We start from the raw sequence: 15,535 nt of genomic DNA, 5'->3' as shown, positions 1-15,535 counted from the left end.
TCATGATGAATTTGTGCCGTCGTAACAATGACCTTCCTCCTCGCTCCCTGATCAGCTTGCCCAGTTGTAGCATCATTATTACTCGCTGCTGGATTAATCTCTTTGTTACATGGGGGATTGATACTAAGTACAGTCCCTTTAGGGGCTAATGAAACCTGGACGAATCTGATCTAGGACACTTCAAAAGACAGGATAGCATTATATCTGTTTAACCGTCAAAATGGAACTTTGTGTTTTCAGAAATTTGGTAAAGTCAAGGTAGGACGGAGTTTTTGTAATGTGACAGTTCCCTGCAGGTGTAGTAATAACTACTCCTACTGTAACACAACCTACGATTCATTTTGTGAACTGGTGCATAAAACATACGAAGAGGTAAGAAATAAGTCCGTCCTATACCAACAGCTGGGATTGATCGATAAGAAGGTGTTTCATTCTGAACAAGGTTATATAAATAGTAATATCACCACTAAGGTGGAAAATTGCTACTTTGTGTGTGGTAGAAGAGCCTATAAATAGCTACCAGGAAACTGGTCTGGTAGCTGTTTCTTAGGTTATTTAGTCCCAGCCATCCGACATACACCTGCTTTACCTTGAGGAAAAATTTGGAATGCTCGAGAGGTTAAAAAGCCTGCCAATCCAGTAGGCCAAATTGACGCTTCATGGATTTATCATCATGACTTAGCTCATGCTGGCACCAAAGGATTATCTCATATGGACTTGGGTGAAGACGTCATATTGTGGGCTGGTATAATTCCAGCATACAGAGCAGTAAAATCAATTTGGGAACTGAGAAAACTGTCTAAATTGCTTGAAGTATTAAGCAAGGCCACATTTTCTGCTTTAGAACTAGTGACTGATGAACTGACTGCTTTGAGAGCTGTAGTTCTCCAAAACCGTATGGCTCTTGATTTCACCCTAGTGGTGAAAGGTGGAACTTGCGCTTTAATCCAGGAGGAGTGTTGTACATTTATTCCTGACAATCAGCATGAAATTGAAAGTCATCTTGAACTCATTCAGAGAGTCTCTGAGCTCTCTAAGGCCAAGGAGGCCGATAACTCAACGTGGGCATGGTTAACCAGCCTGTTCTCAGGTTGGGGAGGTGGACTATTGAAGTTAATTTTATTAACAGCAGTATTAGCTCTCACTGCTTTTCTTCTTGTGTTTTTGATCAAAGCACTGATTTTTAAATTAATGTCTTTTAAGACTACTAAAAAGGTTCCAAAGTTTTATATGCCTGCAGTTATGAATATGGATGATGAAATAAAAATGTGTGACAATGTTGAAGGAACCAGCCACATGGTTATGTTAGACTTAGGGCAAATGTATGATCGACTAAATGTTGATGCTTACACAGCATTAAACAGGGGATTGTAGAATATGAATGGCCAAAGTATGTGCTTAAAGAAATTGAGTATGTGACAATCTGTATGCATTGAGATGGACTTTGTACTTCGAACTCTGAGTAAACTGTGAAGAGTAGAAAAGTACTGAAAAACAGGAGCCTGCATGAAAGCAGGAAATGTGCCTTACATGGAAGTGCATCCGATTTTATTTCTCTGCCTAGAGATGCAGTAATGTGAACTGCTTTAAGCCTATGGGTAAACCACTGATTGGTTAATTGTCTTTTGTACTAATTTAATTGGTCTAGTTTATATTTTTGTACTGTCAGCAGTATCACCAGCATATAAGCTTAAGCATTCCTTTGTTTAGGGAGTCTCTGTGGTACTTTCCATGAGGCTCCCACATGTGTGTAATAAATACCACTGAAAGAGAGGAAGAAATGTCTTGCCTTCATTTAAGGTAGAATGTTAAATGCAACAAAAGAGAGAGTGGGAAGAGGTCGAACCTTGAATCTGCTCTGTAAAGTTGATGGATCAGATCAGATATCAGATCCAAGACCCTGTCATGATGAATAATGAAATGGATACAACATCAGATCTAAACAGGAAAGCAATTTATTTGTATATAAAGAGGAGAAAACGAGAGAAAGAAAGAAACAAACTATCAACAATGATGTACAGAAGAGGGCTATCAGCAATGAAAGTAGAGAACACACCGGAGTTTACGGAAAGGGGAGAGTGATCAATAATTGAAGGATAGAGGAACAGTGAAAGTGGTGACAGAGTTAAGATAAGGAAATAACCACAGAAAAAAGGTGGAAACTTGAAAGAATATTTATTTATTTATTGCATTTGTTTACCGGGAAAGTCCACTGGGCCTAGGAGAGCCCATTTTCAGTGAAGGCCCAGAGAGAAAAACTCCACATAACAGTATTAAGGAAAAAAATACGTAAAATACAGAAAAATACAGGAAAAAATGCAATTTAAATTACAGAAACTATTTCAGTTACAGAAACTTAACACTTACAGAAACTAAACTAGCAGATAATACATTAATAGTAGGCATGGGTTTTCAGTTTAAAATCTAACTAGCAAGCAATATAGTAGCAGTAATAGGCATGGATTGGCAAAGAAATCAAACAGTATAAAATATACGTCATAGTATGAACTATATTGCAATAGGTATCTTGGATCTGAATTGAAGAGGACACTAGCAGAGAAGAAAGACATGAATGAAATAGTACAGGAGAGTTGGTGAGGAAGGTATAGAAAGAGAGGAGGGTGACTGGGTAGGTAAGGTAACAGAGTTAGGCAACAGATAAGGAAATTAGAGTACAGGCTGGATAGTAAAACAGAGGGGGAAAAGTAAGGAGAGCTGAGTCTAGCTGAGAGTTGTTTTTTGGCATGGGCATAGCCAGCAAGAGGAGAGCTCTGGTGAACGTGTCTGTCTGGAAAAAGTGGCAAACGAGATCTGAGGTAATAGGGCGAGAGAAATTATGGATAGAGGCGAAACTCAAGAGTTTTATGGTCAGTGCAAGCTGTAGCAACAGCCAAGTCAGTTCTGATTTCGGAACTGAACCCGTATGTCATGGATAAAATGAAAATTGACAACATCAATGTTTAATACTGAAGAAAAAAATACTGGTGCTGGTTCTGTGACACAAAATGGAGACGTGCCTAAGATCCAAAAGACATGTGTTTGCGTACATCAAAGACCAATTAGAATTTGATGTCTTACCTTGCTACCGTTACTTTTAACACAACATTCTGTGGAGCTATGGAGCTGTAAAATGCTTTTCTTTAGATTATCCTCTGTAAGTGATGCTCTTCTACTGTAAAGGCAGAGAGAGAGAGAGAAAGAAAAGAAAGACATAGAAAAAATAAAAAAGCTGAAAGCAGCTGCATTTTTCATTCAGTATCAGTATTCCTGTAACTTTTTTTTCCCTCTAAATTATTCAAGAAATAAAGTACAGTTGTGTAAAATCTTACCATAATAGTAGATGTCCTTCTCTTCCCTGTTATGGTATTCCCTACAATAGGGATCCCCTGCCAAGGATGGCCCAACATCCGACCAGTATACCAAAGCTTTTAGGTTGCTAAAGATACTCTGTACATCACACATATGCTCCCCGTGTACAGAGCAGGGCATAAATGTAAAGTCTGGACATACCATTCTCAAAAATGACAGCCCCAGTAGGAACATCAGTCCAAGGATTAGAGAGGTACCAAGCACATCCAGAAGGGAAAACGAACTAGGTGGAGGAGGGAGGGAGTGAATACTGCAATAGTGAAGAGAAGGACATTTACAGTTATGGAAAGATTTTACACAACTGTTCTACATCATTTCATTTCACTGTTGCAGTATTCCTTACAATAGGGAGAGTGCAAAAGCTCATAAAGAAGGGATGCTGAAGGACCACCAGAGTCCTCTAGGAACCCATGAAGGATGGCCCAAGCAAAACCAGACCTAGCCCTGGAAATCACATCCAACTTATAGTGTTTGTTAAAGTCTAGATAGAAGTTCAGATAGCTGCCTCAAAAATAGAGTTAGAATCTAAACCCTTGAAAAAAGTACCAGAAGAAGCCACAGCCCTAGTAGAATGAGTCTTAGAAGAAAGGCTCTCGCCATGAAAAGAATAACAAAATGAAATGGCTTTAGATATCCAAATAGAAATAGTTTGCTTGGAAGCAGGCAATCCCAAATATCTAGTATGAAAGGAAACAAAAAGCTGATCAGATTTGCGAAAAGCTTTGGTCTTATCCAAATAAAATCTGAGCTGTCTATGTGCATCCAAACTATGCAAAACCTTCTCACTATTCTCGCTAGCAGATTGCGGAAAATGGAAAAAAGTGGGTAGATAAATGGACTGATTAAGAAACAACTTGGGCATAAAAGAAGGATTGTTACAATACGACACCCTGTCCTTATGGAAAACTAAACAAGGAGGAACAGCCATAAGGGGCTTGAAGCTCAGACAACTGTCTGGCAGAAGTAAGGGCCAACAAAATAACAGTCTTCCAAGAATAATGCTGTAAGGAATCTGAAGCCACAGGCTCAAAAGGAGCCTGGGTCAATTTCTCCAAAACAAATTAAGATTCCAGGAAGGAGGGACAGGCTTCCTGGCAGGTCTAATATGAAGGATGCCCTTAAGAAACTGTTTAGCCTCAAATCTACAGGCTAAAGGGGATGCTACAGACAGACAATCAGAAACATCCGACAAGTGGGCTTTAACAGAAGAGTATGCAAACCCAGCATTGAGCAATTCACACAAAAAAGGGAGAACCAAAGGGCGATTCATAGAAAGTGGATCCAGATTAGGGGAAAGGCACAAAATAGAAAATGTCTTCCATTTAGATAAGTAGGATTTCCTAGTAGTGGGCTTCCTGTCCTTCTGCAGGACCCTAAGCACATCCTCAGAAAAAAAGATATCTACGTGGAATCAAAATCCTGTCACCCACAGTATCATCTGAAGAGTGGAGAGGTGGGGATGGATGAGAGATCCCTTGTCTTGTGTGAGTAGGTCCACCCTGTGAGGTAACTTGTGATGACTGCCCTTAGCTAAATGCAGAAAAAGAGAGAACCAATGCTGTATGGGCAAAAGGGAGTCACCAGCAAGATTTTTGGGGGCATCCTGCTTTACTGCTTTATCTTGAACAGAACTTTTAGAATGAGAGGAAGTGGAGGGAAGGCATAAAGAAACATCCCCTTCCAGGAAAAAGATTGGGCATCCACCTTCCACACCAGAAGACATGGGGCTCTGGTGCAAAAAAGAGGAAGCTGTCTGTTCAGAGGGAAGGCAAACAGATCTCCTTGAGGAGTACCCAACTGGTGGAAAATGTCCATAAATACATCCCAGTGAAGCATCCACTCATGGGATTGGGATATGGACATGCACAGACAGTCTGCCAAAATGTTCTGACCTGAGGGAACTGCCTGAAATGTCACTTGATACTGAATAGCTAGCTCCCCACACAAAGTGCTAACCTGCACAGGAGATAAGATCATGTCCCTCCCTTGCATGTTGACATACCACATAACTGCGGTATTGTCTGTTAGTAGCTTGAGAAGTCCTGGAGTGAAAAGAGGATGAAAGTGCTGAATCCACACTGACTTTAGAAACCACTGAAGCTTTCTTATGTGGAGTTTGGCTAGAGGGGTCATATGAATGGTGGAGGCTATGAAACCCAGAGCTTTCAGAAAATACCTGGGTAACTGAGGCGAGAGGAAGAAGGGACTGAAAGAAGGCAATGGGAGGCCTTGGGAGGAGGCAAGGATGCTAGCACTGGAACATTCTGGATCCTGCATCCCAGAAACACATAATCTTGTGAAGAAGTCAGGAAGAATTTCTGGAAAATTATAGTGAATCCCAGGCTTTGCAGGAAAGAAATGGCAAAGTGAAGATGCTGCAGATCTCTGGAGAGGAGGCCTGAAAAAGTAGGACATCTAGGTTGGGGAAAGACCTGTAACCCCCTTAGCCTGCAAAAAGTAATTACAGGAGCAAGGCATATGGTGAATACCTTTGAGACAGTAGAGAGGCCAAAGGGCAAAATAGAGAACTGAAAATGCTAGGAAGCAACAGAGAAATGTAAAGACTTTTTGAAAAGGGGATGAATACAGATATGAAGATAAGCATCCTTGATGTTCAAAGCAACTAGAAAAGCCTGAGGAAATGGCAGAAGATGCAAGGTCCAAAGGGACAACATCCAAAAGGAAAGGACCTTCATGAAGGTGTTTAGGAGAGAGAGATCCAGAATGGATCTCCAAGTGCCCTTTTACCTGGGGACCAAGAAAATTCTGGAATAAAACCCCTTCCCCCTCTGAGAAACTGCAACTTTGTGACTAGATCCCTGAGTCAATAGGCTCTGAAGCACCTCTTGAAAAAAATAATTGATACTGAGGGGGCTGAGGAATCCCTATGAAAGGGGGAAGAGATTTCCAGACCATGTAGTACCCTTGGCGAATAATGGAAAGAAACCAAAACCCTTGAGTAATCTTTAACCAAACAGGAAGGGACAGGGAAAGACAAAGAAAAAGAGGAATGTGGCTGAGAAGAAAGTATTGTTGTGTAAGAACTTACCATAACTTTAGACGTCCTTCTCTTCTATATGCTGCTTTATCCATAACATCAGGGAGTGCCTCTGGTGAACTCTCGTACTTTCATCCATTATACAAAAGTTAAATGCTATCACTATGGTGTGTACGACATACCACGTCCCATTCTCGAGGACATCAGTCGTAAATGGACATCGGGTATAAAGCAGACGTCAGCACCCAACCACTTCAGAACTGAATGCCGCCGGAATCAGCAGTTACGGAGTGGGTACTCCTGGACTCAGGCAAGTGCAGGAGGGAAGGCTGGGTAGGAAACTATACAGCAGCATATAGAAGAGAAGGACACCTAAAGTTAAGGTAAGTTCTTACACAACAATACTATGTCCTTCTATTCATATGCTGCTGTATTCATGACATCAGGGGAGGACCAGAAGCACTTTCCACGAACTCATGGAAGATGGTTCTGGCAAATCCTGCTCTGGCTCTAGAGACAATGTCCAATTTGTAGTGCTTAGTGAAGGGGTGTACAGAGGACCATGTAGCTGCTTCAAGAATAGCTGCTGTGTCCAAACCTTTAAAGAATGCCCCTAAGGAAGACACTGCCCTAGTGGAGTGTGCCTTAACAGGAGAGGAGAGTGACTTACCATGGGTTGTGTAACAAAAGGAGACAGTTTTAGATATCCAAGAGGATGTGGTTTGCTTGTAAATAGGGTGCCCCAGGGCTCTTGGGTGATAAGACATGAAGAGACTGTCAGACTTGTGGATGGGTTTGGTTTTGACCAAACAGTATCCAAGCTGTCTGTGCACATCTAAGGAGTGAAGTATCCTCTCAGTTGGATTTTGTGAAGAGGGAAAAAAGGTTGGCAGATTAATAGCCTGGTTCAAGGACAGTTCATTGATCATTTTGGGCACAAAGGTTGGATTAGTACGTAAGCATACCCTGTCCTTGTGGAAGGCTGCGAAAGGGGGAGAGGCCATAAGGGCCTGGTCTGAGACCCTTCTGGCTGAAGTGATGGCCACCAAGAGTAATGCTTTCCAAGTGCAATGTTGGAGGGAGCGGTCTTTGGCTGGTGCGAAGGGTGGAAGAGTCAGTTTCTCCAGGACAAAATATAGATCCCAAGGAGGTGGAATGGGCTTCCTTGGGGGTCTGACATCTAGTGCCCCTTTCTAAAAGAGTTTGACTTCTAACCTTGAAGCCAACGGTGGTACCAGGAGCAGGCAAACTGAGATGGCAGATAGATGGATTTTAATGGAGGAGTAGGAAAGTCCTCCCAAGTCATGATGTTTCCCTGCTTTATGACAGACAGGACCCAAGAGTCCAGGGTGACCCGTTTCCAAGTGTGAAGGGATAAGGAGAGATGCATGGATAGAGTGGTATCTGGGGGAAAAGCCTGCTAGTAACAGGCTACCATGCTTGCCTGAAATGTCTGTTTGGGAGAAGGGGTGGAGGGAACAGACCTAGAAAGGAGCTGTTTCCTGAAGTCCTTCCTGATTTTAGCTGGCAATTTCCTAGCTGTAGACCTCATAAAGGAGGTTTTGGCAGGGTAATTTCTTTGAAACCGTGGGATTGGGCAGACAAAAATATGTCTCAGTTCCTTGCCTTTAGTCTGGAGAGCCTTGAACAGGTCATCAGCAGCTGTACCAAACAAATCTTTATTGTTTAAAGGAGCGTCCGGGAGTTTAGATTTGATGTCATCGGTGGGAGGGGGCTGTAATCTAAGCCAAGAGGCAGAAGCTTCTATGGCATCGTAGCTGCACTTAACAGAGTGTTTGGTTACTCGGGTGCAAGAATTAAGGAGAGAAGATATTTTGGCCTTGGCTGGAGAGTCAGGGAGCTCCACCAATTGTTTGACCACATCTGCCATCACAGCCAAAGAATACATAGCCATGTGTGTTTGGTAGTTGATGGCTGTTACTGCTAAGGTGGCAAATGCTCCATGAGCCTGCTCTCTTTTATCTGAAGGCAGTACAGAGGTGGAAAGAAGTAATTTAGAAGTTTTGTCAGCAGTCAGAGTAATAACTGAGAGGTCTGCAGATGGGGCTTTATACAGAAATTTAGCTTCATCAAGTACCTTACAGAAATCTATCTGGGCGTTTGGGTGCAAGGAGCTGTGAATCAGAATTTTTGGAAGCAGCCAGGAAGGCATCCAGGAACGCAGAGTGAACAGGGGTGAACAGCAGAGGGACTGGGAGACTCCAACTGGAGTAGCTCATAGTATCTCTTTTGGGTCTCTGTGACTTGGCTGCTGTTCCACAAAGAAATTTTGCATTTATGTGACAGTCTCATCAAAGGTGAAGTCCTCTCCTGGGAAGTCTGTGCCATTCGATTCCTCCTCTGAGGAAGCATATCCTAGAGGAGAAGCAATTTGAGAAGAATAAGTGGGGGATTCCTCATCTGATGAATCCTCTTCTCTAGAGTAGATGTCGGGTGCAGATCCTTTAGTGGTAGAGGCCAATGGGGCCTGGACCATAGTCTGGGCCTGACGTAAGGCCAGGAAGGCATTTAGATGGCCTTGGGTGAAGGCCTGCCAATATGGAGGCTGTTCAACAGGAGGAGTAGACGAAGGGTGAGAGATATGCTTAGTCTTTTATTTTCTCTTTTTATGAGACTCAGATGTCGAAGAATTGGAGCTATGATGAAGGGTAGGAGGGTCGGATGTCAACCGGCACTTCACAACATCAAAGGCTACATCTTCTCGTACAACAATTTGAGAGACCCCATGCGGGCCCTTGGAAATTATAAGCCTTGGTTCCCCCTCAGCGACCGAATCGGACATCTATGAATCCCTCTGGGACGTGACCTCGACTGTAGTACTGACTTCCTCTGGGTTTTCCACCAAAGGAAGATCTGAGGACTTCGGCCCAGACTCCGGACCTTCACCGGCCTCAACAGGTATGGCTGGAGTGGAGGGCGCAGAAGTCGATTCAGGCCTAGACTTTTTCACCTTCTTGACTGGAGGCTCATCCGAGGAACCCGACGTCAGATCCATACGAGAAACTAACCATTTAAGTCTCTGGTTTTCAAGGTGAAGTTTCAGAGCTGCTAAGTGACTTCTAAGGGTTTTGGGGACAAAGGCCTGACAAATACTACAAGAGGTATGGTCGTGTTCTTGGCCTAGGCAAAACAAACACAGCTCATGTGAGTCTTTATGTGGAATTTGCCTTCCACACCTACACTTGCCCTTCCTACCTGACATGAACCCAAAGCAGTAGCAAGCAAAATATAAAAAGCCCCTATGGGGTACTTATCTGAAATCAGATGATGCAGTGACTTTTTCCAAAAGAGCGATGACCGGAGCTAGAAGTCACACAGGCAGAAGAAAAGTTCTGGAGTGGTTGCATGCTGACATCTGCTTTATAACTGATGTCTGTTTACAACCGATGTCCTCGAGAAAGGGATGTGGGATGTCACACGCACCCTAGTGGTAGCATTTACCTTTTGTATAATGACCGGACGTACGACAGTTCACCAGAGGCAAACTCCCTGATGTTATGGATAAAGCAGCATATGAACAGAAGAACATCAGGATAGTCAGACAGCACCTGGTTTGTCAAGTAAAAGAGATTTTTGAGCAAAAGGAGTCTGGGTAATCCTAGCAGGAACAGCCCTTCTACCACACTTCTTACCTTTAACAGGGCTAGACTGCATATGAAAAAAAGGCCGGATTATCAGGGTAATTTCTTTGGAATTTAGGTACAGCAGAAAATTACAGTTGTGTACCTACCATAAATGTAGATGTTCGAGTGTATTCACTATTGCAGTCATTACTCTTGGGTTATCCTGCTGGCAGGCTACCCTCAGTCGGCCAGAATTCCAAAGTCTAGGTCCGGCGTCGGTTGCTGTCGCCTCTTCCCTGATGTCAGTGCGCCAGGGGTATAAAAGATGTAGCTGCCGCCATTTTCTTCAGTTTTTCTTGTCCCAGGTGCCAGGTGCCCCCAAATTGGTAGGCTGAAAAAATATGCCAATAAATTTGCATGCACAAAAATAACATTTCCTTCATCTACAAGCAAATACACTACATAGGTTGTATAGGATATAGAAGTACAGATGAGTCCCAGCAAAGAAAAGGGGGATGGTGGGTAGGTAACCTGGACTGCAACAGTGAATACACTTGAACATCTACATTTATGGTAGGTACACAACTGTACTATGTTCATCGTATTTCACTGTTGCAGTCATTACTCTTGGGTTGAATCCCAAAGCTGAGGATGGGTGGCTAGGCTAAACAGGATTAGGAGAGGCTATGAGGCCCTGCAGAACTGCAGTGGCAAAGCCTGCTCTGAATTTAGAGTAAAGAGGTAAGTGGTAGTGCTTTGTGAAAGTGTGTACTGAACTCCATTTTGCAGCCTCTAAGATGTCTTTGATTGGTACTCCTCGGAGGAAGGCTGCTGAAATGGCTGCTGCTCTGGTAGAATGCCCTTAGGCACTGATTTGCCATGCTGAAAACAGCAGAAACGGATGCAATGGCCTATCCATTTAGAAATAGTCTGGATAGTCTTTCCTTGTGATCTTGCAGCATATGACACTAAAAGTTCCTCAGTCTTTCTGAAAGCTTTAGTTCTGTCCAAGTAGAAGCGTAACTGCCTGTGTATGTCCAAAGAATGCAGAATTTTCTCACCCTTGTTCTGTGAATTTGGATAAAAGGTAGGCAAATGAATGGTTTGGTTGAGGTCCACACTGGACACCACCTTAGGCATAAATGTTGGGTTTGTCCTCAGAGAAACCCTGTCTGGATGAAAAATGATAAAAGGTTCCACAGCCATGAGTGCTTGTAACTCCGAGACTCGTCTTGCAGAAGTTATTGCTAGGAGCAGAGCTGTTTTCCAGGATAAGAATTTTATATCCGCTGTTGAGGCTGGCCCGAAAGGAGGCAGTGTGAGTTTTTCCAAAACATAATTGAGGTCCCATGCCGGAATTGGTGCTCTCCTTGGAGGCCTAATGTTTTTGGCCCCTCTGAGGTTACTGCCTTATTAAAGGATGAGAAAAGATAGGTGGTTGCGTATTGTAATGGGCTGAAATGGCAGAGGCATAAATCTTAATTAATGAAAAAGAAAGGCCTTTGTTCAGCATCCAGTTAGGTATTGTAAAATCTGAGGGATATCTGGTACACACGCATCAATGCCTTGTTCCTGGTTCCAAGCACAGACTCTCTTCCATTTTTCTGCATAAGATTTTCTGGTACTGGGCCTCCTGGCCTCCAAGATAACATCCATAGCAGCTTTGGAAAGAGGAGTGTTCTGAATGGCTACATTATCTGCCATGCTGCCAGATTTAAGGTCCTGAGTTGGCTGTGCAGAATCCGATTGTTTTGTTGGGTCAGCAAGTGAGAAGTTTGAGGCAATATCCATGCTGGACCTTGAGACAAGCTCTTTAGGATTGGGTACCAGTGCTGGCGTGGCCAGTCTGGTGCAATCAGTATCATTTTTGGCTTCTCTTGTCCGACCTTTAGGAGTACCCTGTGAAGGAGAGGCACTGGAGGAAAGGCATATACTGTTAGATTTTTCCAGCTTAAGGATAAGGCGTCCACTCTCCATGCTTGCTTGTGATAAATCCTTCTGCAAAATCTCTGCAATTGTCAGTTGTGAAGGGAGGCAAATAGATCTATGTCTGGGCATCCCCATTTCCTTGTTATCATGCTGAAGACTAGTGGATCCAGTTTCCATTCGTGGGGATACATGAGGTTTCTGCTTAGTTCGTCTGCCAGAGTATTTGTTTTTCCTGGCAGGAATTGTGCTTGCAGGTGAACTTGATAAGTCAATGCTGTGTCCCATAAGGTCATTGCTTGTCTGCAGAGGGGGTAGGAATGTGTACCTCCCTGCTTGTTTATGTACCACATGACCCTAGTATTGTCTGTCTTTATCAGTAGCTGTCCTGGATGAAGTAGATCCTTGAAAGCTGTCAGGGCATTTTGAACAGCTAGCACCTCTTCTTGATTGATGTGAAGATGCATCTGGTTTGCAGGCTATGTGCCCTGGATACATTTTCCTGCCATATGGGCCCCCCCAGGCATAATCTGATGCATCTGTTGTCAGTGTCTGTCTGGCTGTGGGTAAACTGAATGGCAGACCCTTGTTGTGGTGACAGGCTTCTGCCCACCATCGAAACTCCTGTTGCAGGCAGGGAATGAGTGCAATTACTGTCTCCAGGCTGTGGCAATGCTGAGTCCAAACACTTTTTAGATACCATTGTAGTAGAATGCAGGATGCCATGAAACCCAAGGCTTGCAGGGTTTTCCTTGCAGATAAGTGGGTCTTTGTTGCCAATTTCTTGAAGTAAGAAGTCAGTTGTTTTTGCTTGTCTGGCGTGAGATAAGCCATCTGGGCAGTTGTATTTAAGCTTGCACCCAGGAATACTATCTCTTGAGAGGGCACTAGTTTTGATTTATTTTCGTTTACTGTGTACCCTAGGCCAATTAGTAATCTTTTTACAAACGCCAGATGCTTTAGAAGAATGTCTTTGTTCTCTGCTTGAATTAGGCAGTCGTCCAAGTAGGGATATATTTGAATTCGTCTTTGTCTGCAAAACACAATTACTGGTGCCAGGCATTTTGTGAAGACCCTAGGTGCAGCAGATAAGCCAAAGGGCAGTGCAGAGAATTGGTAGTGCATTAAGCCAACTATGAATCTGAGGTATCTTCTGCAAGATTGTCTGATTGGGACATGCAGGTATACCTCTTTTAGGTCCAAAGTTACGAGCCAAGCCTTCTTGCCCAGCATGGGCAGTAGCTGCTGTAGAGTCAACATCTTGAATTTTGGAACTTCCAGAAACTTATTTAGTATAGACAGGTCCAGTATTGGTCTCCAGGTGTTGTCCTTTCTGGGCACTAGGAAAAGTCTGGAGTAAAATCCTTGCCCCTGCTCTTTTTGCAGTACTTGTTGTATGGCCCTCATGTCCATGAGGGCTGTAATTTGTTTTTGTGTCTCTGCCCATTGATTGTGTGGCAGGTCTGGCATACCTTTTGACCTTGGCAGGGTATGAAAATGGAACCTGTAGCCTTGGGACACTATGTTCAAGACCCATTTGTCTTGGGTAACCATTTGCCAATTTGATGAAAAAAAGTGCTAGTTTTCCCCCTATGGGGGCTGCCAAAAGAAAAGTGCTTGGATCTGGCAGAGCAAAGTCATTGGGACTGCTTCCTGTAAGGTTGTGATTTGTCTTCTCCGCTTTGGGAGGTAGGAGCACCCTGCTGTTTAGGCCTGTATGAGCCTTGGGGCTGAGATCTGCCTCTGGGACACCTGTATCTGCCTCTTTGTGGTCTGTCTGACACTGGAAAGGACCAATTTTTAGAAGGCCAGTTCCTGCTAAATCTGGGTGGCTGTACCTGTAAGAAATCCTTGACTGTCTGCATGGATTTTGCTTTATCCTCCATTTTTTTCAACACCTCTTCTGCTTTAGTACCAAACAAAGTATCATGCTGTAATGGAGCATCTAATAATTTTGCTTTACCATGATCAGGCAGATTCTGTTCCTTTAACCAAGCATGCCTTCTAATAACAGAACCTGTTAACAGGGGCCCTGCAAGAGGCCTCCAGTGAATCATAACCACATTGCAAAGTATGCTTTCCCACTTGTTCAGCTGCATGCAATAAATCCTGCATTTCCTTGTTCTCTGAACATTCAGTATTTGTCAACAATTTCTGCTTAAGCAGTGACATTAAATATTGCTGATATTTCAGCATATGCAACTGACAATTTAAAGCCCTTACAGCCAAGGTAGCAGAAGTGTAAACTTTTTTCCCCCATCTGTCTAGAGCCCTCGAATCCCTATCAGAGGGGACAGGGTTTTTTGCAGTGGAAGCTTTGACCCCTTTGGGACCCTGAGATATAGTTTCTGGGTCAGCAGCGGGGTTTTTATATAGGAATTTATGAGAATCCGGGACCCTGTAGTATCTGTCTGACTTAGCAAGTGCAGGGGTTAGAGAGTCAGGGGACAGGCCAGACTCTGAAAATACATCATCTACAATGTCTAGAACAGGTGGAATAGCAAGGGGTCTGTGCTGAGGAAGTAGCAGAAAGTCTCTAAGCCTTTTCTTAGATTCAGAATAATCTTGGCTCTTCCAGTGGAAATGCTCCCTCATGGTATGCAGGGTTTCCCCAAAAGAATAATCCTCAGGAGGAGAGGCTGAAGGAATGGATTCTTCAGCATCAGAATCCTCATAGGGAAGCATGGAATAATCCTGTTCAGAAGAGGAATCAGAGGAAATAGAAACTTGATCAGAAGAATCATACTCTGTCTCTTGCCTAGGCCTCTTATCAGGAGGGGGGGTGGGAACCCCTGATCAAAGTAATTAGGTCTTCGGCCATTTTGAGCATCTGTTTTTTAGGCATGGAAGTCTGAGTAGGAGAATACTGTACTTGTTTCTTTGTCTTTAGAGCTGCTTTAGTCTTTGTCTTTGAAGCTGAAGATGGCTTAACATATAGTTGTGTAGGTCTGAAGACACCCTCAGAAGCTGATGCCTGCTCAGCGGCTCCGGACCCATCTGAGGGAATGATTTCCGAGTGTCCAATACCTTGAGTATCCAGAGGCCCAGTCGGCTCCACATGAGAGTCGGAAGCGGCCTGTGGCTCAGAGGTAGTGGGCGCCAGGGGCTGCGAAAGCGCCTCACTGAGAACCGGCGACTGGCCTAGCGGAGGCCTCGTCGTCAGTTTTGGACCTCGGATGCCTATCCTTTTCCTTGTCCTTGCGTTTTTTGTAAACTCCGGTCGTCGGCTGTTCCGATGGCATTATATAATTAAATCTTTAACCAAAGTAATGAAATGCAAAATCGAACCGACGCTTAATAGTGCGTTGGTTAAATCTAGCACAAAACTGACAGCTAGCAACGTTGTGATCAGGGCCTAGGCAAGGAATACAGTAAGAGTGAAAATCCTTATGAGGTATTTGCTTCCCACAAGAAATACAATTGTTAACTTTTTCTGACATCGGTCTGGAGCAAGAAAAAAGTTTCCCCAACTGGATACTTAGCTTTAATGAAGACTTCGGTTCTGAAATTCGGATTTGAAAATCTTAGAATTTGGCCGACCAGCACTTGCGAACAGCTTTTACTTCGGGCACCGCGCGGCAAGAAAGACTGAAGAAACACGATGAACATCAAGGATATGTTCTAGATCTTGTAAAGTCTTAACCTTTTCCTGTAGGGA

General features: G+C 43.6%; 1 protein-coding gene across 7 annotated transcripts in view; it reads right to left on the bottom strand.

Annotated features, from left to right (window-relative positions):
* The window catches only part of BCORL1 (BCL6 corepressor like 1), a 1,083,397-nt gene that overhangs the window by 818,486 nt on the left and 249,376 nt on the right, over positions 1–15,535 (bottom strand). For 5 of the 7 annotated variants that reach the window (XM_044057522.1, XM_044057520.1, XM_044057526.1 and 2 more), the window contains one exon: positions 3,079–3,172. The exons of 1 other annotated variant lie outside the window; for it this stretch is intronic. In XM_044057522.1, coding sequence (XP_043913457.1) covers positions 3,079–3,172 — 94 coding nt within the window. The remainder of the gene's footprint in view (positions 1–3,078; positions 3,173–15,535) is intronic. One more of the 7 variants, XM_044057524.1, reaches the window with a different exon arrangement.

Source organism: Protopterus annectens, chromosome 15.part0, assembly GCF_019279795.1.
Source record: "Protopterus annectens isolate FY-2018-M chromosome 15.part0, PAN1.0, whole genome shotgun sequence".
In the NCBI taxonomy this organism is placed as follows: Eukaryota; Metazoa; Chordata; order Ceratodontiformes; family Protopteridae; genus Protopterus; species Protopterus annectens.
This window is presented reverse-complemented; position numbering and strand designations above follow the sequence as displayed.